The sequence below is a fragment of the Nicotiana tabacum genome, chromosome 1, assembly GCF_000715075.1.
Source record: "Nicotiana tabacum cultivar K326 chromosome 1, ASM71507v2, whole genome shotgun sequence".
In the NCBI taxonomy this organism is placed as follows: Eukaryota; Viridiplantae; Streptophyta; class Magnoliopsida; order Solanales; family Solanaceae; genus Nicotiana; species Nicotiana tabacum.
In genome coordinates this window covers 51563050-51590770 of record NC_134080.1, presented here as the reverse complement: position 1 = coordinate 51590770, position 27721 = coordinate 51563050, and the positions used below count along the sequence as shown (strand labels likewise).

Genomic DNA, 27721 nt, shown 5'->3' with positions numbered 1-27721 from the left:
CCTATTTGAGGGCGGATGAACCCGACAGATCCTATTTGAGGGCGGATGAACCCAACAGATCCTATTTGAGGGCGGATTAACCCAACAGATCCTATTTGAGGGCGGATGAACCCAAAATATCCTATTTGAGGGCGGATGAACCCGACATATCCTGTTTGAGGGCGGATGAACCCAACAGATCCTATTTGAGGGCGGATTAACCCGACAGATCCTATTTGAGGGCGGATTAACCCAACATATCCTATTTGAGGGCGGATGAACCCAACATATCCTATTTGAGGGCGGATTAACCCGACAGATCCTATTTGAGGGCGGATGAACCCGACAGATCCTATTTGAGGGCGGATGAACCCAACAGATCCTATTTGAGGGCGGATGAACCCAACAGATCCTTAAGACTTGAAAATGTCTTACCTCGAATACTTGCTGGGGATTGGGATGAATTTTCCTTTTCTACCTTCCCCAAATTTTTATTATTATTCTTTTTTTTTATATTCCTTTTTTGTTTTGTTTTTGCATAGCTTCTTCCTTCAAAGACTACCTCCCTTGATTTACTTACCTGTTGGGGGTAAAATGTTATCAGCTGGGGGTACCTGACTTCCAGAACATTTTCTAAATGGAAGGAAAATTTTCTGCCCCGTTTGATAATATCCCTTGTGGCATGCAGTTCTGGCATCAATGCCATTTCCTTTACCTGTTTCAAATCAAACAAAATTGTTAGTTTAAAACATGGTGGTTGGTTGTGATACTCCTGCTGGGATGGTGTTCCCTTTCTCCCTCCTTGCTCTGTGTTCCACAACTTGTTGGGGATGATATTATGTGCTGGGGATAATCCCTTCCTGCTGGGGATATCCATCTTCTTTTGTGGCATAGCTCGGAAACTGGCATTTTCCCGACCTTTTAGTTTAGTATGGATTTCGCCAAATTATGCTCACTGTTCTCCTTGCTCTGTTCACGGGCCTTGTCTTTGAGGTTTATAACCTTGGTTTTGGCAAAGATATCCCTCTTGATGCTCGTCAATCCTTTTGTCAATTCCCTTTGCTGGGGATATCTTTTTTGACACTGGCCTCGCGCTTGTTCCTTGCTGACTATACCATTTGGATATACTAGTCAGATCTCATCTTGGAAAGCTGATGGCATATTTTTGAAGTCATTTCATACTTGTTCTGACCGGACAGACTCTATTGGGGAAATTTTTTGTGAAAGGAGAAAAACAACAGAAACAAAATAAAAGACAAAGGACACGATGACTCTTTTACAAAAGAAACTATAAATAAAAACCTATCAAACGCAGATACCGACTCTAATGGCCATGACATGCGTATGTGGCCTATCCTCTACCGTCAATCATCTTTCAAGATCTTCCATTGGCGATTCCCCCTCTGATTCTCAATCTTATTCGACTTGTAGTGCCCGAAGGGTTTTCACTATCAAGTCTCTCTCATTTTGGTTTTCTCTCAGCTTTCATCGCCTTATGGTGCCTGTGAAGGTTTTCACCGATAAGACTCTCTCATTTGTATCACTTTCCAGCTGGGGATTTGGAGTGTCGCCGGTACGACTCTTTCTGCTGGAGATTAGAGTCCTTTCTGCTGTGGAACAGAATGTTATGTTCGCCGGTAAGACTCTTCATTTGTCTGACTTGGCATCTTTTGAAGACTGATCGGAAGGTCTTTCTTTGGACCGTAATGTGGGTTTTGGATAGGCTAGAAAGAAAAGGGTATTAAAAGGCTCAAAAATACATTAATTTTTTGGGTTATTAGTTACAACCTTCGGAATTAGATTTATTTACAACGACCGCAACCTCTGCCCCAGTTTCTTGCTTGGGGATATTTTAATTGATTTTTTTTCATTTTTCAAAACTATGACCGAGCCGTGAAGCGCCTACGTATCCTCTTTGAGGAATCAGGTCAAACGTAGTTCCCAATTCCTCTTCTTCATTTGACTTTCCTTTTTTTGTTTTCTATTTTCTTTTCTCATTTCTCCTTTCTTTTTGTCGTTTTTCTTTCTCTCTTTTTCTTTTATTCTTCTTTTTCCATTTTGTTGTTTTCTTTTCTTTCTTTTCTCTTACCCGCCATGCTTGCGTATTTTATTCGTTGCTGCTAATTCCGAACGAGGGGTATGAAAGAAAACAAATAAGGCTCAAAAGGGGTAACAAAGGATAAAGTGTTTGGGTAGCAGAACAAAATGTCTTCGTCATTCCAGTCTTCAAAACATGCCAAGTGCAAACACCACAATTTAAATTTGTAGTCTCTTCTGATGGTGCTGGACTTGACAATTATATTCAACATCTGTTTGTTCATTTGTCACTTCTAAAGCACCGTTGGGCGACACTCTCATTCTCATTATTATGAACGACCCTCATGCCAATTTAGGCGAATCTTTCCTTAACGGTTTTCTTGCCCCAGTTCCACATGACTCGAGCTCTGAATAATCTCAAACCGTCCTTATTTCCTTTAAATGCTTTGATCACCTTCCCAGGGTTTTATGATTAACTTTTAAGATTAGACCCAAACTGGGTGCGCATGTCATGTCCTTAGAATCGGCATTGAATAAAAATGATAAAAGGACTAAACAAAAGAGAACTGGAAATAAAAAGGACCGACTTTGTATTAGACTACCGTCGAAATGGTTTGAATAATAAAACAAACAAAAACAACCAGAATAAAATCCTAACACAAACTGGACAAAATTTAAACAAACTGCTATGACAAAAATGGAAAGATAAGAAGGTTTGACACAGGACAAAATCCAAATTACAACCTTAATAATCCGGACAACAGAAATGACAACAAAATAAGCCACTACAAGCTTCTCTCTTGCTAACCAAGGAACGGAGCGTCCTCCCACTTTATCAAACTTGGCATCTTAGCCACTGAGCTTTGCATTAGTATTGTCAAGACCATTGCCAACTTCAATATCATTACCCTTAGTCAACAAGTTCCCAATAGGACTGGAATGCTTCTATCATCAGGCCTGATCCCCGCAGAGTGTGCATCATGAGGTGCAAGTAAAGGATTCCGGGTGTCATTGTCCGGCTTACCACAAACCAACCACCTTAACTTATTCGCAAAACAAACAGGTTAGAATGGACTCAGTAAAGTCGGTCCTCATTATTGACAACATCTTTTTTCTTTTCTTTTTTGATGTTTTTCTTTTTTTTTCTTTTTCTTTTTTTTGCCTTTTCTTTTTCATTCTTTTTTCATTCTTTTTTCATTTCTTTTTTTTCTTTTTTTTTTCATTTCTTTTTTTTTCATTTTTTCTTCATTTTTTTTTTTGTAGTGGTCGAATCTTATGGAGATTGCCTACGTATCATGACCCCGCATGAATCAGACCTTGCGTAGTTCGGCCCAATAAAAGATAAACAACACTAAACACACTTTTTTTTTAAAAATTTAAAACAAACTGGATTTCAAGGATTTAAAGATTACCCACCAGCTTGAAAATTAAACAACCCGCATGTTCTAATCAAAAGATTGGTAGACTTAAAAACAAAATTCCAGCTCCCTTTCTCTGTTCGACAAATGCAACCAAATGGTTATTTCTTGCAAATGTGGCCCCTTCCAATTTTCACATGAATTTTGAGGCCGGGGAGGATTATTTTGACACTTTAAAACTTGTCCATTCTTTTACGAAAATAACCTTTCGACAACTGAAAGATACTCTAAGGTTATTTCGGCAAGAACGGTTTAAGACGCGGCCGAAGCTGGCTCGGCTTATTATGACAAAAGACGGTATTCACATGACCGCCGACTCTTTGTTTTTTTTTCCAAATTATAATAAAAACCTGGTGTTGCAAACACGGCCTTTCGACGTCTCGGGGACGAAGCTTTTTAAGGCTGTGAGGGTCAACTGGACCAAATCTTAAAAAGTGACCCGATGGTGGCTATTTATGCAAAGTCAGCCTTCCGGCGTCCCTTTTGGGAACATTCGGCTATTTATGACAAAACAACATCACCCGACTTCTTTATGACTCTTTTTATTGTTTTTCAAATTAGAAAACTCAATATTACAAACGCGGCCTTTCAATGTCTCGGGGACGAAGTTTTTTAGGCTGTGTGGGTCCATATCTCAAAATGACCCAAAGGTGGCTGTTAATGCAAAGTCAGCTTTCCGGCGTCCCTTTCGGGAACATTCGGCTATTTATGACAAAGCAGAATCACCTGGCTTATTTATGACTCTTTTCATCGTTTTTCAAATTAGGAAACTCAATATTGCAAACACGGCCCTTCAACGTCTCGGGGACGAAGATTTTTAAGGCTGTGTGGGTCAACCGGACCAAATCTTAAAAAAAAATGACCCAAAGGTGGCTGTTTATGCAAAGTCAGCCTTCCGGCGTCCCTTTCGGGAACATTCGGCTATGTCTTGATAAAACAGCGTCACCTGACTTCTTTATGACAAAATTAAAGTTTGACATATATTTTTTATTTATTTGTTTTTTGGCTATTTTAGCAAAAGGTGGGTTGGACATCACCCGACTTATTTATGACAAGATTAAATTTTTTGATTTTTGGCTATTTTAGCAAAAGGTGGGGTTGGACCCGATGAGGGTTGCCTACGTATCTCATATCCGGTGAGAATCAAACCCGCGTAGTTCGGGCGAATAAACTATTTTTGAGAGGACCCTTTTCCATTTTCTATATATTTTTTTTTTGTTTTATTATTTTTCCCACAACAATCAAATAGACTATTATTCTTCATTCATAACAAACAAACAAATTAACGAAAAACGTAAAACATTCCTTCTTTTTTGAGAAGGTGGGGTTGGACCCGATGAGGGTTGCCTACGTATCTCACATCCGGTGAGAATCAAACTCGCGTAGTTCGGTCAAATAAACTACTTTAAAAGAAGAAAGGAAGCATTTTTTTTTTGATTGATTTTCCTTTTTTTAAAAGAAACACTTCCAAGATATATTTTTTGAATTTTCATTTGCTCCTTCTTTTCTTTATTCTAAAGAAGAAGAAGAAAATATTTTTCGGAATTTTGCTTTTAATGAAAGAAATGCTTCTAAAATGTTTTTTTTTGAATTTTCTAAAGAAGAATCAAAATATTTTCGGATTTTTATTTATCTATTTTATCTTTTTGAATTTTGAACTTTCTTTTGAATTTTTTTTTTTATATATATACTTATTTTGGAACAAATAATAAAACTCTTTTTATTTTTATTTCTGGCATTTTCATAGACAAACAAAATAAAAAAAATAAAATAAAATAAAACATTTTTTTTAAAAAAAAACAAACTCTTTTTCATTTTCATTCAATGGCAAAACAAACTATTTTCTTTAATATTTTTTAAAAACAGACAGAACAATGGTGATTTCTTTTTATTTTTCCTTTGCTTTTAATATAACAAACTAACAAGACATTTTTTCATTTTTAAAATTTCGGCAGAGTTTCGACTCTACTCGGACTGCTATGCTGTTATTTTCTCCTCTTTTTTCACGATTTACTTTTAATGATGACAACATACAAAATCTTTTTGATTTTTCATGCTTTGTTTTTATTTGTATTTTTTTTATATATATTTATTATTTCTTTCAAAAATGTGGCATGAGAGACATAACGATTTCCAAGACTTCTTGGATTCCGCAAATGCTCCCCATGCGCTTTTCCCAACATATGAAGCGTGGGGGACATATGGGAATTCCAAGACTTCTTGGATTCCCCAAATGTTCCCCATGTGCTTTTCCCAAAAAGCAAGCGTGGGGGACATAGGGAATTCCAAGGCTTCTTGGAATCCACAAATGTTCCCCATGCTTTGATTAATATAATAGCATGCTTAATAATAAAAAAAATTGTGCAACTTTCTTATTTAACGTGATTAGCATGATAAGAAGTGTCATTTGTCCGCAAATATCATTGGTCCGCCAAATGACTCATTCACCCTTGAATAAATATAACATGTAGCACATAGGATGCCAAAGATGGTCTATTATTTTCAGGTTGCTTGTCCTAGACGGACCCAACCCCTGTGTTGAGTCCCCTAAGTCAAATGCACATGATGCAAATAAACGTTCCTACTAGGGATCCGGCATGTGGCTTTGTTATACTAAGTTCATAACCTGGGTATTTGTTCTAGACCTGTGTACCCGAGCGGACAACTCGAGTCGAGGAGGGGCAACTTACCGGGAACCAAAAGGCCGTCCGGCTTCGTAACTTATCCGTCCCCTTTCTTATTTCGGGTATTGACACTAACAGAATAGGGAGTCTCGACCAGCGAGCTTCTCCCTGGAGGTAAGAAGAGAAGGGTTTCGGCACAGTTTATATACAGTCCAAATAATATCAAAGCGGTAAAAGCAGCATTTAGCACATTAGACTCAAACACGTAAAAAAACCAGATAATAAATAAAGCCAAATAATAACAATTATTTCAAGCTCGAATTCTTAAACCTGAACCAGTGGTTCTGGGTAAATTCCCCAGCGGAGTCGCCAGAGCTGTCACACCTCCTTTTTCCGCGCCCGAGGGGGCGCAGGGGAGTTTTTTCCAATTAAAGGACAATCGAAACGGGATTGGTTTATTTATTTCAGAGTCGCCACTTGGGAGATTTAGGGTGTCCCAAGTCACCAATTTTAATCCCGAATCGAGGAAAATAATGACTCTATATTACAGTCTGCGTACCAGAAATCCGGATAAGGAATTCTGTTAACCCGGGAGAAGGTGTTAGGCATTCCCGAGTTCCGCGGTTCTAGCACGGTCGCTCAACTGTTATATTCGGCTTATTTATCTGATTTTTAATACAATTATGAACCATGTGCAAATTTTATCTTTTAACCGCTTTATTAATTATTATTATTAAGAAATGTGAACATCGCTTAAAACATATCTTTGGACTGTGTCACATGAAATGCACCCACAATCCGAAACATATTTTATTTGATGTTTTAGAATTTGGATTTGGGTCGCATGAGATGCACACCCGAGTTTAAGAAAATTAAATTATTAAAGACGCGCCTAAAGCAACTAGCGCATTATTATTTTGCGGAGGCCGTGAAATTCGCTAAACAACCCTCCTGAATTCTAAGTAATTTAAACAAGTATTTACTGAGGGCCCCACAATTTGTGTTTTTATTTGGCGAGGCTCATCTCATTCTTATTTTTTTTTTTAAAAGAATTTGCAACGTCATGAAAATGCATCTCGAGCCACGCCACAATCAATGCGCCCGTGACTAAAGACATATTTCGACTCCGTTGAGATTTGGGTTTGGGTCACATAAATGTGCACCCGAGTTTAGGGAGATAACATTATTAAAGGCGCGCCTAAAGCAACTAGCGCATTATTATTTTTTGGGTAGGACCGTGAAACTTGCTAAACGGCCCGTCCCGGAACCTAAGTATTTAATATATACGTTTAGAGGGCCCCGCGGCTTGTGCATTTTTTTTCTTTTTATTTCTTTTTATTTTTGCGAGGCTCGTCTCATTTTCACTTTTTAAGGGCAAACTTAAAACAACTACAATTTCCTACTAGTGAAGCCATCCGAGATTAAACAAAAAAACGATTCTAACCGGTAATAATATCCATGGTAAAAATGAAAAATAGAATAACCTCATTCATATGCTCACATTAACTTTGAGCATGCAGTAACTAAACATAAAATACCATTTTTAACACAACAACAAAATCGCATTGTTGACATTCATACATATCGAATATTTTCATTTATTGCCTTGAACCATAATATGCAAAATGAATGAAATGAAACAAAGGATGAAGAACACCAACCTTCGAACCTCGACAATCCTAGAACGACAAACAGTGCTTCCTACGGAACTCAGACCGGACCTTTCTGAACGAAGAACAACGACGGAACCTCGGACAGCGCCTCGACGTACCGGACCTCGACGAACAAAACAACCTCACTGGACTGAAGCAACGGCTGAGCTACTCAGCAACGCGGCGACGCAGCAACAGCTGCTGTATTTTTCGACGCAGCAACTGTTGCGAGAAGCTGCAACAAAGGGGTCGTTGGAGGTGATGAAAGGAGCAACTATGGAGGTCTGTTTGGTTGTTGACGGAGCTGGTTGTTGCTGCGTTTGGAGAGGTCGTTTGGGCAGTTGACGACGGGGGGTATAGGGTTTTTTTCGTGGGTTTTGGTAGGGTTTGCTGGTTGTCTTTCGACGTGGGGGAAGAGGGTCGGGGATAGTGACGACGATGGAGTTGAGGCTGGTAGCGGGCAGTAGGTGCGACTGGTTTGGGTTGTCTGGTTTCGTTTCCGGCCAGTTACGAGGGGGTTCGACGGGTCTGGTTTTCCGGTGGGAAGCTTAGGAGGAGGAGGGGTCGTGGTCGTTGATGGTGGTTATGGCGTCGGGACAGGTGGTCGACGAGACTAGGGCTGCGACAGGGAAGGTGGCTGACGGGTTGTTTGGTGAGTTGAAGAAGAAGACGATGGTTAGGGTGTTGGGTTGTGACAGGGTGGTTTTTTGGACTGGTGGTCGTTGACGGAGAGGGAGCTGGACGGTTTGGAGGTGACGGTGTTTGGAAGGCAGCGATGGTGGTGGTAAGGGTGTCGACTGGTTTTTGCTTGGAGGGGTCGTGGGGCAGCCGGTGGTCGAAGGGCTGATGGGCTGTGACGGGAGGGGGGTTAGCTAGGGCTTCTTCTTCTTCTTCTTGAGGAAGAAGAAACGTGAACAGTATCCCTGCCCAAAAAAATTTTCAAGTCCCCCTTTTCCAGTCCAAGTCTCGTGCATTTGTATGGGCTTGCCCCAAAAAATGAGCCCCACGCGTGGTGGGGTTCGAGACTTATGTCCCCCACGCGTGGTGGGGTTCCCCATGTGTCCTGGACACGGTTTATTATGGGCTAGGTCCGAAAATTAGGCCTAAAACCGGGTAGTTTAAACCCGAATATTATTCTTTTGCCCGGACCCGAGAAATAGGAACACGTTGCTTAACTAGTCCTATGTAAGCAAAATAACTACCAAAAATAAGACTAGTATTTAAACAAAACTATATCTTTTTAAATATTTTTCAAGGTTTAAAAATAGCTACAAAATATTAATAAAACTATTTTTTGTAATTTTCGTTTTTAAATATTAAGATAAAATATGAGATAATATTTTTGTATTTTTTCAAAGTTAAAAATGCCTATAAAACTTTAATAGAATTATTATTTTTGTATTTTTTCGAAATAATATAAGGTATAACAATAAAGTGCAATTTTTGTATTTTTCAAGTTTATGAGAAATACATAAACTAAAATTTTTATATATATTTTTTGAAATTTTCTTTTTTTGCAACGAAATAAAGTAAAATAGTTAAAATAGCTATACTAGACCCAATTTCACATATTCACGCTAAAAATGTGAAAATTCTCGGGGAGGGTCAAAAATCACGTGCTTACAATGATAACACAAAAGAGATTAAACAAATTGGTTAGACATCAACAATAATTAAAACTGATTATAACTTCTTTAGATTTTGATAAATTATAAAAGTAAAAAATAATAATTAAAAAAACTTAAGGCCTCACTTTTAATTTTCGCCTTAGGCCCATATTATGTCGAGTCGCACAGTCAAACTCCTGTTCCATGATTAACACATTGTTAAAAAGCTTTTCTTAAATATTTTAACTTTAAAATTTCTTATCTAAAATGCAATTTTTTCCCTCATACCAAACGAGCCCTAAGTTATTTTCCAACCAAAAGATCCCTCAATTGTTAGCCTTCTATATATCATACAAAAGTAATAAGAGGTTTTTTAACCTTTATCCTTAGGCCTCAATTATGGGATTAATTATCCTTTATCCCTCATACCAAACGAGCCCTAAGTATTCTTTCCGTCTCAATAGCAATTTTCGAATTTCAAAAGTAATAAGAGGTTTTTTACTGCGATCTTTTATATGTTTTTTTTAATATTTTAAATTATTAATACAACAACGACCCATTGAAATCCCACTAGTGGGGTCTAGGGAGGGTAGTGTGTAGACAGACCTTACCCCTACCCCGAAGGAATAGAGAGGCTGTTTCCGAAAGACCCCCGGCTCAAGAAGACAAAAAGACAAAAGGAAGACAATATTAGTAACACCACAACAATAATATGAAAAACAGGAACAACATAAAATCAAGAAGAAAGATACAAAGCAAAAGTAAAATAGTATCCCTACCAAACTAGTCTCATAAAGTTATGACATAAGGCAAAACTCAACTACCTCATAACCTACAACCCTAATACTCGACCTCCACATGTCCCTATCAAGTGTCATGCCCTCGGAAATTTGAAGTGTCTCCATATCCTGCCTAATCACATCTCCCCAATACTTCTTAGGCCGCCCTCTACCCCTTCTCGTGCCCTCCACAACTAGCCATTCGCACCTCCTTACCAGAGCATCTGGGCTTCTCCTCTGAACATGCCCGAACCATTTGAGTCTCGCTTCTCGCATCTTGTCATCAATGGGAGCCACACACACCTTCTCCCGAATATCATCATTCCTAATCTTATCCATCCTAGTATGCCCGCACATCCACCTCAACATCCTTATTTCTGCTACCTTCATCTTCTGGGTATGTGAGTTCTTAACCGGCCAACACTCAGCCTCATACATCATGGCCAGTCTAACCACCATTTTATAGAACTTACTTTTGAGTATCAACGACACTCTCTTGTCACACAATACTCCAGATGCTAACCTCCATTTCATCCATCCTACCCCAATACGGTGTGTGTCATCCTCGTCGATATCCCCTCTCCCCTAGATAACCAACCCAAGGTACTTGAAGCTGCCTCTACTCGGGATGACATGTGATTCAGGCGTCACATTCACGCCCACTTCCCCCTGCTCAGTGCTGAACTTACACTCCAGGTATTCCGTCTTCGTCCTGCTAAGCTTGAAACTCTTAGATTCAAGAGCCTATCTCCAAACCTCCAGCTTCTCGTTAACACCAACTCGCGACTCGTCGATCAGAACTATGTCATCGACGAACAACATGCACCATGGCACATCCCCTTGAATGTGGTGTGTTAACGCGTCCATGACCAGGGCGAATAAGAACGGGCTGAGCGCAGAACCTTGGTGTAATCCCATAACAACACGAAAAGCGTCAGAGTCGCCTCCTACTGTCCTAACCCGAGTCTTTTCCCCATCATACATGTCCATAATCGCCATAATGTAGGGAACCAACACGTCTTTTGCCTTCAAGCTTCTCCAGAGAATTTCTCTAGGAACCTTGTCATACACTTTCTCTAGGTTAATAAACACCATGTGCAGGTCTTTCTTCCTATCTCTGTACTGTTCAACCACCCTCCTAACAAGGTGTATAGCTTCTTTAATAGAACGACCGGCATACGTTTTAAATTATTAATAGTGACTTATAATACGTTTTATGTAGATCTCAAATGCCTACGTTTTTATTTCAGAAAATGAAAAAGTTTTATGTCCGAATTCATGATGAAAATAAAAAAAATTGATTCTCGAAATCTGACTATAACTCATAAATTGGGTAAGTGGGAGTAATATATTATCATGATTTAATGCTAAATAGACAGCCGATCCCTCTAACACGGTCGAGATATTACATCCGTTCAGAAGATAGGTTGAAAAGAAAATATAGGAGGGCAAATTTGAAGAAATAAAACTCAATAATTGGGCACTTGAATTTGAATCCCATGACTGTTGATCCAAAAACCCAAAAGACAGAACAGAGGACAGTACCAGATGGGATCCAATGCAATACCACTCTGTCTTTTCATAGGAGTATTACATTACCTTTACCTACACTTTTCTTTTAAAAAAAAGGTCGTTCATAAATGTTTGTAGTATTGTTTGTTTGTACACCAAAACAGAAAAGAGAGGACAGAGAAAGAGATATCTTAAGAGCACTGACTTTTTAGATTCTTTGTCTGCTTGTTTGTGGTGTTATTTGAGTCTTTTTATAAAACGGGTCGTGCCTTTTTAGGGTCAAATCCATAAGCACTTGGGTTCCATTCTTGTCAATAGCCAAAATTAGGATTTTGAGTTTGTCAATTCTAAATTTAGAAAAGATAAGCTTATTAATTTGGAGAAATTATTTATATAAATTGATAGCCCGTTTGGTCATATTTTTATTTTTTTTAACTTTTTCGATTTTCTTTTTTAATTTTTTTTTCGAAATTAGTGTTTGGCCATAACATTTTCAATTTTCACTTGAAGATAATTTTTAAATTTTTCAAAAATTTGAAAATCTCCAAAAAAACTATTTTTCAAAATTTTCATTCAGATCACTCACAAAAATTAAAAACAACTAAAAATTATATTCATGTACAAACACAACTCTAATTTACAAATATCATTTTCACTTTAATTTTTTTTTATTACTTTTTTCGGAATTTTACAATTCTTATGTCCAAGCGCCCACTAAATAAATGTTTAACGCAAATATTAGATCTGAGCTAAAATTATTTAATTTTGCTAAACCCACATGCATAAATGTAGCTTCACCCCTGGACGTAGCGAAGGGGATTCGAACTCTTTCCACCGTAAAATTACACTAAGTCAAAATTATTTTTTTATGTATATATAGTAGATATAGAATGCCAACTATTGGGAATATACTAAATATGTTGTTGTTGTATAGTAGATATTGAATATTATATTTATTTTTTATATTTTGAACAACTGAAATTCCTACCTCCACCACTAATTCTTGTAAATTCAAACAAAAACTGTATCATTTTTTTTGTTCCCACGTCCCAAAGCGGGAAAAATGGAACACAAACACAACTGTGGTCGTGTCCTATTGTTCTCTTATTTTTTTGAATTTCAAAACCCAACGGCTCTTTGCACAATGTAGTCAAGCAGCATAAACCTCGGTTACCCACCACCCCACTACACCCACAACCCCATATCTAAAAGAAACCTCATTAAAGTTGCAGTCTTTTTCTGTTTTCAAGTCATTTTGATAAGAAAAAAGTCATTTTTACCTCATTAATAGTGTGAGTCTGTGTTAAATTCTTTTCCCTTCAAAGTGAAGCATTAGTTTTGGGTAGTTAACAAGAACTTTCTCTTTCTGCTTTAACTCTCTTTTGTTTCTTTGTTGCATTGATATCTACACAAGTATTTTTACTTAAAAGTAGTACTACTACTTGTTTTGACTTCTCGAAAGTTGAAAGCTTTGTTGTCTAAAAATTTTCTTTATCTCTCTGCAAACAAGGATAGCTTGTTTTCTTGAACAGAAACTGAAGTTGGGTTTTTAAGAAAAAACAAGAAAATGGGTGCTTCTGGAAAATGGGTGAAAGCTTTGATAGGATTCAAGAAGTCTGAAAAAGAAGATCATGTAAGCTCAAATCTGCACTAAAAATTCAATCTTTTTACATGTACAAAGAGTTAACTGTTTGTGTACATTTTTTTTATAGGAGAAGGTGAGTGGAAAGAGCAAGAAATGGAAGCTGTGGAGGAGTTCATCAGTGGATATTGGAGGGTCTACGTGGAAGGGATTTAAGCACAGAAATGGTGGTGTTGGGTCAGAAGGGTCAGATTCATCATCAGTGAACAATGAAGCTTACTCAGCTGCTGTAGCTACTGTGGTTAGAGCTCCTCCTAAAGATTTTAAAGCAGTGAGGGAAGAATGGGCTGCTATCAGGATTCAAACTGCCTTTCGTGGTTTCTTGGTATTCACTCTAATTCTACTCTCTTCATTCCTTCTTTCTTGTTCTATTTTGTGCTTAAGATTTGTGTACCCTGTGTAAGTTCCCCACTTCTTTTATTTGTATATGCTCCACTCTTCCAATCAAAGTTCTATTATGTCTCAAAAGCTGCTGGTTAAATATTTATCCTTTCTCATGGGTATGAGCAGATGTATGCTATAGGTAGAGGGATCGCCGGCACCCATAGATAGTGATATATATGTCACTGGGGTCACTAGCACCCTTAAAGTTCGGCAAGAATTTCATATGTACATGTATTATGTCTTTAGAAAATAGTTACTAATATTAGTAGTGACAAAGCAAGTTTTGGTTGAATCAAAAAGTGCACCTGTGACCTTCAAATACTGGGTCTGCCTCGATGGCTTAGAAACATGATTCATGATGGCCTTTTCCCTGAATAGTTGTGTTAAAGTCGCACGGTAGCTCAATAGCTCTTAATTCACTGTTAAGAATGGAATAGTGCATTAATTTATTGGTGTCCTGAGGTTAGATTTAACTAGCAAAATGCTGATGAGAAATGAGGGAAATGCACTTTACTTTGAAGAACATATATATCATGATATACAGACTTGTTAAGTTATTAAACTAGCAGAAACTCAGAAATTTTCTATCTTATATTTTTTGCTTAGTGAGCATGGGATAAGAACTCTGTATATCCCAGCATGACATCTTTTATTTAATAGTTTACTAGTCTAGAATACATGCATCAAATTCTGATTGTTTACAGAAATCTGTTTGTCCAGTATTTGATTCTCTTTGCTGATAAGAATGATACTTGTCTTGAAAAATTATATGATTGATCTGCTTTTTTGTATATAACTTTGTAAACAAGGGACATTTAGTTGTGTTTATTCAAATTGATCTTGATTTAGTATTTTTGAATGACAATTTAGGCAAGAAGAGCATTAAGGGCCTTGAAAGGATTGGTAAGGCTTCAAGCACTTGTTAGGGGCAGACAAGTAAGGAAGCAGGCTGCAGTCACTCTTAGGTGTATGCAAGCTCTGGTTCGGGTACAAGCTCGTGTTAGAGCTCGTCGTGTCCGTATGTCTATAGAGGGGCAAGCTGTACAGAAGATACTAGAGGAACACCGTGGCAAACTTGATCCTTTGAAAGAAGCTGAGGTACAAAACTACTTGTCTTTCTTGTCCTTTTTGCTGGTTGTAAATTACCTTGACATATTTACACTTTTTTCTAATTCCCAGGAAGGATGGTGTGACCTTAAAGGAACTCTTGAAGAGGTTAAAACAAAGATACAAATGAGGCAAGAGGGAGTCTTAAAAAGAGAAAGAGCACTTGCATACTCTCAAGCTCAAAAGGTCAATTCCATTTAGAAAGCAGACTAAATTGACTTTTTCTTGACCTGTACTAAATGATTGGATGCTTTACTTAATGCAGCAGTCAAAATCAAGCCAGAATTTTGATTCTAGAACCACTATCTCGGTTCCATCTCTCAAAAATCTTGATTATGATAAGAGTAATTGTGGATGGAGTTGGTTAGAACGTTGGATGGCAGCGCGGCCATGGGAAAACAGATTGATGGAACAAGCTTATAACGATTCTTTGGAGACCACACCAAAGGCTAAGGACAATCAGTTGAAGACATCTGAACCTTGCTCTGTGAAAGTGAAGAAGAACAATATGACCAAAAGGATATCAGCAAAACCTCCGTTGGTGATAGGCCACACTACTCGTTCTTCATCAAGCCCGAGTTCTGAATTCAGATATGATGAGAGTTCAGCTTCCTCTTCATTCTGCACATCAACAACGCCAATATCCGGGAACACAATGTTGGCATCAGATAGGACTGAAGACAGCAATAGTAGTCGACCAAATTACATGAGCCTAACTGAGTCAACGAAGGCCAAGCAGAGAAATCAGAGAATCCTTAGACAGTCAATGGATGAGTTCCAGTTTCTTAAGAACTCTGGCTTACTTAGTAATGGTGACTCGAAGAGTTGTGCTGGTTATGACAATATGACAAGGCCTCTTTGTCTTCCTACTCGAATGGATAAATTATCTAGACCAAGGGACAAAGAGAATTGTGCCGGTTTTGAGTAATCAAAGAATGACTAGGCTTATGGCAGCTCTTACAACAGCTTGTTGTTGTAGAAAAAAATCAAAAGTTGGTGTTGGGTATGTTTAATTTTTCCTGGACTTAGTTTGTGGGTTGTCATTCGTAGTATGTATGTTATTATGTAGATCATCTCCTCTATTATCATAAATTTACTGAGATAAGTTGATCATATATTGACTGTGCGCGACTATGGATGATTGATGGAAACCAGAAACATTTAAGCAATGATTCACATTTTTTGTGTCATAAAATGGAGTTACATTCAATGTTTCTATTTTGAAATGCCAATCTGCATTTGAAATGGTGGAAATTACAAATCTGTATTTTAGTTCTTTCACAGATGTACTGGATTCAGTTCAAGATTGAGCTCTCACCATTTCTCATCTCTTGAATCATTAGTGAACTAGATGGTCATGTTGGAAACTTTCATTTACGCTTGATGGCACAAACCTTGACTCCATGCTTATAGTTAAGTACTATACCATACTCAAGTTCCAGTGGCTTTTCCATAAGGGGAGAGTGTCGAAAAATGTACTTGCGATATAAGTGAATCAGTGAGAGTTTAAGTTCTTGTATGGAGAACTTCTGTCCTATGCATGCTCGCGGCCCTATTCCAAATGGAATATTTGCATAAGGATGCCTTTGTTTTTCCTCTTCACAGCTTGGATCAAACCTCTCTGGTCTAAACTTCTCTGGTTCGGGGAAGTTCTTTGAATCCTTAGCAAGAACTCCAAGAGCCAACCAAACCCATGTGCCCTGCTTAATTATTAAAAATATGGTAAAAATAATAAACATGAGATCGATTTAAGTAGAACCAATCCCTTCCCTCTCCAATCCATTGAAATCTAACTCTTGGAAGAGTTAAAAAGATAATCATTATAGAGAAAATGGATATGAACCTTAGGAAGTTTATAGCCTCCGATCTCCACCTCAGCTGATGTTTCTCTGGCAACTAAGGGTGAGACGACATAACACCTCATTGCTTCTTTGATTACCTAAAGTTTGTGAACAATTACAAGAAGAATGAGATTGTCTTTGCCGACATTCTGCCTGTAGTTTTTTTAAGAATTTATTAGAAGATTAAGTAAAGTTTTGGCACTCACCTGATCAAGGTATGGGAATTTCTGCTGAAGCTCAATGGCAGTGAGTATGTGATCATTAGGCCCAAAAGCATCTATCTCCGTGAGCAACTTCTGCTCAACCTCTGGATGGCCAGCAACCAAATAGATAATAGAAGACAATGTAAAGGAAGTTGTTGCAGAACCAGCCAGTAAGTGCTCATAAGTTACAGCACTGATATAATCTGAGGTGAAAACATTCTTAGCTAACTTCTCTGACTCCCTTGCCTGCAGTATAAGCGATAAGAAGTCCTTTGAACTGCGATCTTTTTCCTCCATCCTCTTTGCCACTATCTCATCTAACCTCCTGCTTAAATTCTTGTTTGTTCTTTCTACTTTCCAGTCCATAGTGCCAGGAATTCTCTTGAGGATTTGGCGGAATGGCTCTTGAAGAATCGGAACAAGCAATCCCAATATGATTGAAACAGAACCTGATAAGTCCATTTTGAGTTGTGTTGTGGAGTAAATGTGCTGATTGATGAATTCTTGGACTTCACTGTCATTTTGCTCATGGTTCATTTTGTCTGATATTGGTTTGGAGAGTCCAAAATCCACACCAAAAGCAGCTTGTCCAATTACATCAGTAGCTAACTTGAGGGAGAGATCAGAGAATGTGAGATCTCCCTCAGAATCAAGATTTTTAGTTGAAGACTCGATAAACGATTGCATGATTGGCACTAACTTAACAAGGTAAGATGGCTGGTAGACTGATAGAATAGTGTTTCTCATTGTTGACCATCTGGAGTCCCTGTAATTAACATACCATTAGGTTTCTTCTAGTAGAACATCACACTTTCCATTATGCAAAATTAGAATCATCAAATATGGTGAGCCTTGGAGCAATGATAAAGTTATCTCCGTCTAACCTAGAGGCCACTAGTTCGATCCCTGGAATCAGCCATTGATGTTTACATCAATGTGGGCTGCCTACATTACACCCCTTCGGGTGCGGCACTTCTCCGTATCCTGCGATGCATCGGGCTGCCCTTTTATTACTGTTAGTTTTTATATAGAACCTTGGAAATGATCATCTAATGATGGCTAATGGCTCCCCTTGAATAAGCCTCATCAAATCATTTTGAAGAGATTGGCCAATTATTATGCAAAATGCTCTCTATTTGAACTACTTTACCTAGTAAAAAATAGGCCTTTCTGATGAAGAGGGGATGCTGCAATGGGAGATGGGATGCTTCTATTTGGTATGTCCTTGAATTTCTTTATTCCAACTTCTCTGCATAGCTCTGCATCTGCTACTATAACTAGTGGCTGTCTGCCCATATGAAATCTGCTCAAGAATAACAAATAGAAACAACTAAGTACCACAAAGATAAACTGATCAAGAAATGATAATAATGAAGGCAAACCTGAAGATAGGACCATATTGTTTGGCAAGGACAGAGAAGACATCAGGGCCATATTTAGCCATCAAAGGAAGGTGTCCTACAAGGGGAAAAGCTGGAGGACCAGGTACTTTTCTCACACGCCAATAAGGTCTATAGAAGTAGACCAAAACACCAGCTACAAAGGCTAAGATAGTGCATATTGTTGAGACCAAAGATGGTGACTTTATTAGTACTTCTGCAGTGTTTTCTATTGATTGTAGAATGGTTTTGCTTAGGAACTCCATATTTGTTTTTTGATGGAGAAGGAGATCAAATGGATGTTTGACTATATATGAAACAAATATTCCATATATATGCATATATGTTTAGGAGAATCTTTAAATTAATGGGGTTGAGCCGGCCTTGTTTTTTTTTTATCTATGATCAAATCATGTCATGAGTTGTTGGTCTTTGTTCTTAATGATGGCTATGCTTAAATGGTGGGGTCCTCTATATTTGATTTTGCACTTTCAAGTGCTGATATTTTTAATTTAAGGAAGGAAAAATATAGGGAGAGTGCCTAATGAAGCTACTAGAAAAGGCGAAACTTCATTTTGGATTGATACATAAAATAAATCTGTTTTTGTCCGGACAAGAGCAGATGTAGAGATTCTCCAAATACAATGTTTGCTGTGATGCCTTTTGTGTTTTCATTGTCCTTTTTTTGAGTGGAGTCATGAGCCACTTAATGTGAAGAATAAGGCCTCTCTGTCTTTTCACTTGAGCTTAACCCTCCTCAGCTACTCCACTAGTTTTGGTCTGTCTATTCACTATGGCTCAATTTCCTCAGCTACTCACCTGATCACTAGTTTTGATCATGTACTATCTTGAATTGTTTCCATTACATTTTGGTTCATTTATATTCTCGTTCTTAGAAAATCGTCTCATATATGCCCTTCGTTGGGTTCCAATGTAAAAAAATGGATGGGCTCCTGATGTCCAAAGTCTTCGAGAAATGAAGTCCATTAATCTTAAGTTTGAAATTCATTAGGAGTCACGGGTAAATACAGCACTGCGGGAATAATACTAAGATAAGTTTTAACGATTATGAAGTTGCTCAATTCCAAATAGTATCAGTAGCAAAGTTGACACTTTTTCATTTTTATTTTTACTAGTGGACGGTCAAGTGGCGGCGAAGCCAGAAAATTTAATAATGGTATTCCAATAACACCCTTTGCCAGTGAGCTATGTAACGGTGTTCAAAGTTTATTTTTTAATTAATAACAAATAATATTTTACTATGTATATATAATGTATTTTTCGGCAAAGGGCCAAGGGTATTAAGCTGACCATCCTTGGCCATACATAACTTTACCCCCTGGCTCCAACAGGTTGGGTGCGTGAATACCAATTTGACTTAGCATAAATGAACCACTTTGAATCCTTGGGATGTCACACATCAACTTTAAATGACTCGATTGGTTCCTCTTAACACAGAAGAAAGAATGAGGAAGGAAAGGAACAAACAATTTTAGCTTTATAGTTGTCAAGGGGCAAGTGGAAGATAATACCCTACAGAGATGCATATATATATATATAGAGACGGATGTCGGATTTAAGTTTTATGGGTTCAACCTGCAAAGTTTTTAGTATTGAACCCATTGTATTTTTAAATTTATGGGTTCGTATTGCTATATATTATAATATTATTAAATTTTTACACATAAATTTATGCTCCGCGTCAAAAGTATTGGGTTCAGTTGAACCCGATACCAATGCGTTGCATCCGCCTCTCTCTATATATATATTAATGGATCAACCTTTTGTAACCATCTATTGCATGTCGCTTAACCGAACAGCCAGACACAAGACACATCACACATGTTATGAACAACATACATCAATGTACACGTGATAATATACTAAAATATTATTGTCTACCTATCACAAGAAATGTTCTTTTAATTCTTGAGGTGGTTATTTTAACGAAGCTCGAGTCGTTTAGTTACATCTTTGATGCTTTACGCAAAAGAGAAAGAATATTAATTTGGACATGAAATGTTTTTCGAGTTTTGTCTGGACCTGAGGTGAGACAATTTTCCTAACTGCTCAATTATTATATTGTTGAGATTAAACTAATACTATTTGTCTAAGAGATTTTGTCTCCTTTCACAGGCAACCCTAAATTGGGCATATTCTTTAAACCCTAAACTGATACTATGCCTTTTTTATGATAACATCAGCATGATCTATTAAATATCACATTACGTTTAAATTTGCATATAAGTAATATTACCTTATTTGAAATTCAACCATAATTCTTGTTGTTATTAGATCTTGCTACTTCCAAAGTCCAAACTCTAGAATTATTTAATGGAAGTTCAAGTATATAACTCTCTTTATCCAAAGGAAAATTTCTTGTTGGTAAAAATAAAATTATAGTGAAAAAATAAAATAACTTCAGAAGCGTGTATATCTTGCTCTCCTCAAGAAGATTCAAGCCTATTGTGATAATTTTTATTTTTTTTACCGATCCAGCAATAGTACTCTAGTCTTGTCCCCTTCAAAATACAACCGTCCAATAACATCGTGTGATTCAAACAAAGTCTATATAACTTGCTAAGTCCAAAACTCTACCACTTGAAATACCTCAACAAAATGAAATTCTCTTTTGTGCGGAATAACTTATACACTTAAATTTTTTCTCTTGTTCTTATTCTCTCGACTCTCTTTTTTACTACAACAACCTCACTTATTTCATGCACACTACAATGCTAACCCGTATCCAAACACAAGGAAAAAGTACCACTATTTATAAGTGTAAAATTTCTTGCATAAAATAAATAACAAGGTAATGAGATAATAAAATTGTAAAACATGAGTTGGCGGTTATAAAATTTAAGTTTTACCGGGTAATTAGCGATAAAACATATCATTAATTGTTACATGAGTTGCACCAAGAAATAAAGATCACTTCCTTGCCAACTTAACTACTAACAAGACAATCACTCATTTATTTGAAACTATCACTTAACTATGCAAATGTCACTCAGAAGATAAATCAACCATATTTCTCAAACTTTTCGATGGCTAAATACCTTTATCGTGATATTCCACCTGAAACACTTTAAAGTGAGTCCTAAAACTTCAGCGTCACAGGCCTTAATCTATCACAACCATAAGACAGCTCAAATAAATCTTCCCCTGATTACAGCAACTACTACTTGAGAGTGCAGTAACCACAGTACAGGGGGTGCATACTTGCATCTTGCAGCATAAACCTCCGTACACTGAGAAGTTAAAGAACACCAGACTGCCCAAGGTGGAAAATGCACTCATCCAATAGACAAAATTAGATTATGGAATATCCACATAGGTCTACCTACATCAAATACAAAACTATCAAATTGAGATGAGGAAGTATGATACTTAACCATAATTAAGTGAAAAGAGTGTATGCAAGAGACATGTTGAATTGTATCCTTCTGTGCAATGCAAAAGCTAATTATTAGTTATGCATCTATGACAATTATATCACTCTGGAATACAGAACTACTTATTAACTCCGTTGAACATCATAAGGAGCTTCAATCAACAACAACAAACCTAGTATATTCCCACAAACAGGGTTTGGGGAAGATAGTGTGTACGCAAACCTTATCCTACCTAGTGAAGGTAGAGAAGTTGTGTCCACAAGGAGCTTCAATCATCTACAAAATGACAAGAAAAGTCAAAACAAATACTGCTCCGACATAACTGCCTAGACTAAGAAACAAAAACTGTTGAACTTTTATCTATACTTAATATTCGTGTGATCCCTACTAGAGATTGCCTCAAATCTTCATGAAAGTAGACCTGCATCTTAACCTGAAAAAATATAAGAGGAAAAATTAATTCTGCACATCACCTTTCAAGAAGAACTGGGTACAATCAATACATAAACAAAAGATATAAAATAGCAACATTAGTAGGCCTCCACGACGTCGCCATTCCCTGCTATAGGAGAGACATAAAATGTAACATGTCATCAAAACATGTTAGCAGTAACACAACCAAAATACATTATGTATAGGATACTGGAGTTGTGCAAGGAGGCCAGGAGAACAACTGAATTTCCACAACATCAATCTTCAGTCATTGGACCTAGAGAAAACCAATTTGATCTACAAGGTCATCTAATTCCTCACCCCATTCAGATGTTGTCCCAACAAGATCTTCAACTTCCACGTCAAGCTCAGGTTGATCAATAACCAGTACTTCCTCTGCTCCATCCCCAGATATAAGATCTTCACCGAGCAACTCTTCCCATATATTCTCAGGCACTGGATCCATATCGGTTGCACTTGCTGTCACAACAGAAGCCGACCTTGCGTTGCTGCTTGATTCATTGTCCAATGCAGCAGAGAACAGTATTTCCATATCGCTTCCCATTTTTGTAAGTTCCGTTTCACGATCTCGAGTTGAGTAATTCATAGGCTGATCACTTCCCACGGCAACTGATACTAAATCTTGAAGATTCTCACTACTGGGGGTCATAGTTAGTCTCCTCTTTTGCCCAACTTCAATGCGTTGTTTATCTTTTCTTTGCACACATTTATCCAAGTATTGCTGGAGAAAAGTCGGATTGCTGAAAATCTTGGCTAGGAAACTCATCATCTGCTCTTGTTTCCTCTCTGTACTTTCGATTTTTTCTCCCATTGCAATGATCTGATTTCTAGTACTCTGCTGTTGCTGTCTAAGCTTAACTATTTCAGTCCTCAGAAGATTCTTATCCCGCTTTAGTCTTTCGAGCTCCTCCTCCATTCCATAATACCCTATTTCAATACACGGCCCAGATCCTTGTTGGTTCATGCTTTGACCAACATTCCTCCTCCTCTTTATGGTCTTCAAAAGATGCTTCTGTCCGCCTAGAAAACCTTCATTCGCAAATTCCCATCTATCCGGATCCACTTTTCTAAAACCCTGCATTGTCATGATGTTAGAGTTGAGAAACTTTATAGTCTACTGCAGAAAATACAAGAAAGTATAGATGACGAGCCAAGATTGAAACAGAAGAAACAACCTAACGTGCTTCTTTCTTCGAGTATTCATCGTACAACCATCAAACACAAGCAGTAGAATTCATCAGAACCACCAACCATCAGCTGCAGAGACTATCTGAACTTCTGTCTAAAGCTAATGGAGCAAAATATGTATCAATGTCATGCAAAGCAAAGAAAATATTGTGCACTCGGTACAACCAAATTCCAAACAAATCACTTGAAAGGAAAGATAACACTGTTGAGTAAGAATTCAGCAGAAACGATGAATTGTTGATTCTAGGAAAAGTATATAGCTTTGAGGGGTAGAGTTGAGCAGTTCAACTTATAATGCAAGATGCACCAAGTTATTCTTGGACGCTAAAGAAAAAATCACTAAGTCATTTCAAAACCATGGAGTAATAAGATTTGAAACCATAACAATTAAGGACTAGGGTTTGGCCGTATCTCTCCCAGTTAAGATCAATTGGCATAAGTCACCTCAAACTAATCAAAAAACCAGTATTTTGGGCCCTAAATCAAATTGGCTATTCAGTTCTACACAAAAACATCCCAATTCTGCAATGCACGTCTTGAAACATAATTAGCTATTCAAATTTCCCACAAAATTGGTTACCACCAAGACATCATTCTTAATAGATTCACAATAAAATATCCAAAGGTAGGAGTTCAGCTATTTAGAAACCCAACTAATCAAACTCTAAAGCTAACACATAATTGATCCACAATAAACTACTCAAAGGTCTGAGTTAAGCTAATTACAAACCTAATTAATCATAGACTAAAGCAAACACAGGATACCAAAATTAGATGTGGGTTAGAAGTAAAAAGATAAGTACTTACATATGTGTTAAGCTGGCGAATGAAACTGGAGAAATTACTGTGCTTGAAATGCTTAGGCAGCAAAGTGGTTGAAAACTTATGAGAATCCCAAACAATAAAGCTATTCCTTGCTCTGCTCCATGAAATCACTGCATCAGTTGAAGAGTCTTCCACCATTTCATAAGTCTTGCTCAGAAACGGTGGTGGACCCACGTCATGCAGCCCCTCCATTGGTAGCGGCGGCGCCGTCACGGCGGTGCCAACGCCCTCTTCCTCCCGCTTCACTCCCACTTCTTCGTCCATTTCCTTTTACTTTTTCAGTTGCTAATTACAATTAAGATTAACGGTTTTTGAAAGGTTTTACGAGGTGGGTTTTGTGGGGATTAATGAAAGAGAGTGAGCCGAGTGATATAAAATGAGAAGTGGAGTAGAAGGTTCTAGATAAAAACAGATGGAAGGAGAATGAGAAAGAAAGAGTTTTGGAAAATATCTTTGTGTTAGATATTTGGAAGGACCAGTGAGTTATTGGAAGTTTCTAACAATTGCACAGTGAAGTCAGAGGTGTCAGTTTCGTTGGACAAGTGTTTGTGTCGTCTTAAAGGAAACACCTAGAAGCTTCTCAAGAATTCTAGTACTAGGAGTAAAGATTTGTCTGCCCTTCGAATATAGTAGGAGCAGGAAGTTGGTATATGACCCGCGTTAACTCGTTTGAGTTTGGATAGCTCGATTTGCGTAAACAGAGTTTTACATTCTTATTCTTATGTCATATAATAAATTATACTATTTTAAATATTCATGTTTAACAAATTACCCTATCTATATAAGTTTTGTTTACAAAATATATATATTCCACCTTAAAACGCTCCCAATCAATTATTAGTGTCTTCAATTAAGGGATTTAGTTACACCCTTTTTCCTTTTTTTTCTCCTCTCTCCCCTTTATCTCCAGATCTTCCTTATCTTTTTTATATAAAATTACTCGGAGGTTGTTCCTTTTTTGTCCGGAGCTAACTCCTAGAAACAACCGCAGATTTGTTCGTTCTTTTTTTCTTTCTGAATTTTGAGAACATTCTTTTCCTTTTTCACACAGGAATTTCTGAAGCTGCTAAAAATAAAAATAAAAACTCTTCTTTACTGACACTGTTTTTGTTAACAGAAACTATTGTTACTTATGTGTAATGTTAGTGTAGTTTTGAGTTAGGCATACGTCTCCATAAGTTCACGAGGACAAAGTGAGTGGATTTTAGTTTTCATTAATGAATAATGGTCCCTCTCTTGGTTCGTATTGTATCATATCTTCTACTACTATTTACTTAGCAAATACGAATAGAATAGCTAACTTCACTTTCAAAGTTCCAACAGCTATTACGACGTGTTTATTTTTATACATTATTTCTATACAATTAAATACAACTACAATATCATACAACTTAAATATAATTTTTATACAAAATTTATACAATATGTCTTTTGTATATTTTGTATCTGATTTATACATAATAAAAATAAATTTCATACAACTAATTATATATTATACAATTTATCTACAACTTATCTACAACTTCCACACATTATTTCTACCTAGTTAAATACAACTACAATAACATACAACTTAAATACAAATTTTATACAAAATTTATATAATATGTCTTTTGTATATTTTGCATTTTTTATACATAGTAAAAATAAATTTCATACAACTAATTATATATTATACAACTTATCTACAATTTTCATATATTATTTCTACTCAATTATATACAACTACAATATCATACAACTTAAATATAATTTTTAAACAATATTGTTCAACTTTCATACAATAATTATATATATATAACAAAATACAAATTTTCTACATTTTTTCTACAATTTCTGTAATATAATGTATGTTATGTCTTCTTCTTCGAGGAGTTTCAATCTGAAATTCAGCCAAAACCAAGTCTAATCTTCACCAAAACTCCTCAAAATTGAGATATAAACTCCAAACCATATTCCCAATTATTTGCAACAACACCCAATCTAAATAAATAATAATTTTTGAAAACCCAAATTCGAATTTAAAGCTTCAGAGTTTTTTAGTGGCTATCAATAGTGGAATTGCTGTTCTCTTTTCGTTTGCTTTATATTACTGAAATTTGGGATCGAGAGATAGAGAGAGACGTAGAGAAAATTCTCAATTTTTTTGCAACAACATCCAATCCAAACAAACAATGTCTTTTGAAAACCCAAATTCGAATTCAAAGCTTCAAAGCTTTTTAATGGTTGTCAATGGTGGAGGGGTTACCGATTTTCGCTGGTTTTAGAAGAGGAAATAGTGGATGATTGAATAGGAAATCGTGGGGTGTGGTTTGATACATAGGTGAAGGGGTGGGATTTGGAGAGAGAAACTTGGGAGGAGTGGGAATATACGGTAGAGTTAAATTAGGAGACAAATAATACTATTAAAACCCCTAAAATGTACATAAATGATAATTAGGTATATAAAAGGTAATTATATTAAAAGTTAAGCATAGAGAGTAATATAGTTTACTATATGGCATATGAATGTAAAAATCCCTTTCGTGAAAATAGGACGGGTTAGCCAGTTTTCGGATCGTTAATTGAAAAATAGATAGTATTTATAAAGTTATTGAAAAATAATCACTATTTTGCTGCAACACAAAAAGTTCCAGCATAATATTCTAGAGATTGATGCACCTGTCACACCTCCTTTTGCGCGCCCGGCCCCGAAGGGTTAAATGCGCGGGTGGAGTTTTTCCAATTTAAGTGACAATATTCGAAATGGGATTATTTATTTAATTCAGAGTCGCCACTTGGGAAAGGTTTGGTTTTTGGTGTCCCAAGTCACCGGTTTATCTTGAATCCCAAATCGAGGAAATTTTTCGACTTTTCCAAATGAAGTCTGCGAACCAGAAATTCTAAGTAAGAAATTCTGTTGACCCGAGGGAAGGTGTTAGGCACCCTCGAATCCCGTGGTTCTAGCACGGTCGCTTAAATTGTTATAATGGCTAAATATCTGATTTAAATACATGTTGTGACTTATGTGCTTTTATTAAGTTTAAACCGCTTTTATTATTATCATTTATTTTTATAGAATTGCAACGTCGTGAAAATGCATCTTGAACCACGTCACAATCAATGCACCCGTAGTTGTTAACACATTTCGACTCCGTTGAGATTTGGATTCGGGTCACATCAATGTGCACCCAAGTTTAAGAGTGTAATTCATTAAGGGCGCCTAAGGGGGTCTAGCGCGTTATTATTTGTAGAAGGCCATGAAATTTATTAAATGGCCTATCCTGAATTCTAGATAATTATCATGGTTATTTATTGAGGGCCCCGCGATTTACATCTCATTTGGCGAGGCTCGTCTCATTATTTTAGAAGGAACATCCTAAAGCGACTACATTTCTAATGTGTTTATCTCTTGAAAATAGAAGAAAAGATGCGTGCTATTTTAACTATGTGTTTGGCCAAACCCAGATTTTAGCTAATCGCCCGATTAATTATTTACGGAATGAAGAAACATTGTACCTCATGAAAACATGCTTTGAACTTGATAAGAGAAATGTATATGAGATTGGTGAAATGCTACGACTGTTACAAGAGCTCCCTAACTTCAACTTATTCAGACAAGATTAATTAAAATTGCTTATTAGGAAAATGCGACTAATGACATTTGAAACTCATCCTATAAACTGCTTCATGAAAACTGAAACTCAAGAGTTTGAA

At 37.0% G+C, this 27721-nt stretch overlaps 3 protein-coding genes across 7 annotated transcripts; 1 reads left to right on the top strand and 2 right to left on the bottom strand.

Annotated features, from left to right (window-relative positions):
• The first annotated feature begins 13008 nt into the window (after nucleotides 1-13008).
• On the top strand, nucleotides 13009-15967 carry LOC107781157 (protein IQ-DOMAIN 6). The gene is made up of 5 exons (XM_016601805.2): nucleotides 13009-13241; nucleotides 13321-13575; nucleotides 14505-14732; nucleotides 14814-14927; nucleotides 15007-15967. Exons 1-5 carry the CDS (start codon nucleotides 13176-13178, stop codon nucleotides 15667-15669), a joined length of 1326 nt encoding a protein of 441 aa, XP_016457291.1. The 5' UTR covers nucleotides 13009-13175; the 3' UTR covers nucleotides 15670-15967.
• Nucleotides 15907-18575, bottom strand: LOC107781156 (cytochrome P450 711A1). Its single transcript, XM_016601804.2, has 5 exons — nucleotides 18168-18575; nucleotides 17936-18088; nucleotides 16789-17551; nucleotides 16585-16680; nucleotides 15907-16441 (listed from the first exon to the last, which is right to left on the bottom strand). The coding sequence occupies exons 1-5, from the start codon at nucleotides 18503-18505 to the stop codon at nucleotides 16112-16114; spliced, it is 1680 nt and encodes a 559-aa protein (XP_016457290.1). The 5' UTR covers nucleotides 18506-18575; the 3' UTR covers nucleotides 15907-16111.
• Nucleotides 18576-21007: 2432 nt separating this feature from the next.
• On the bottom strand, nucleotides 21008-24439 carry LOC107773834 (heat shock factor protein HSF30). Of its 5 annotated transcripts, XR_012708303.1 has the most exons (5): nucleotides 24008-24412; nucleotides 22313-23087; nucleotides 21926-21992; nucleotides 21792-21835; nucleotides 21008-21507 (listed from the first exon to the last, which is right to left on the bottom strand). XR_012708303.1 is itself a non-coding variant. In XM_075250649.1 (3 exons), exons 1-3 carry the CDS (start codon nucleotides 24287-24289, stop codon nucleotides 21988-21990), a joined length of 1062 nt encoding a protein of 353 aa, XP_075106750.1. In that variant the 5' UTR covers nucleotides 24290-24412; the 3' UTR covers nucleotides 21008-21987. The 5 variants fall into 5 exon arrangements, 2 of the variants coding, with proteins under 2 accessions (XP_075106750.1, XP_075106746.1); XR_012708301.1 differs by having other exon boundaries at nucleotides 21792-21992; XR_012708302.1 differs by lacking the exon at nucleotides 21008-21507 and having other exon boundaries at nucleotides 21609-21835.
• Nucleotides 24440-27721: the final 3282 nt, after the last annotated feature.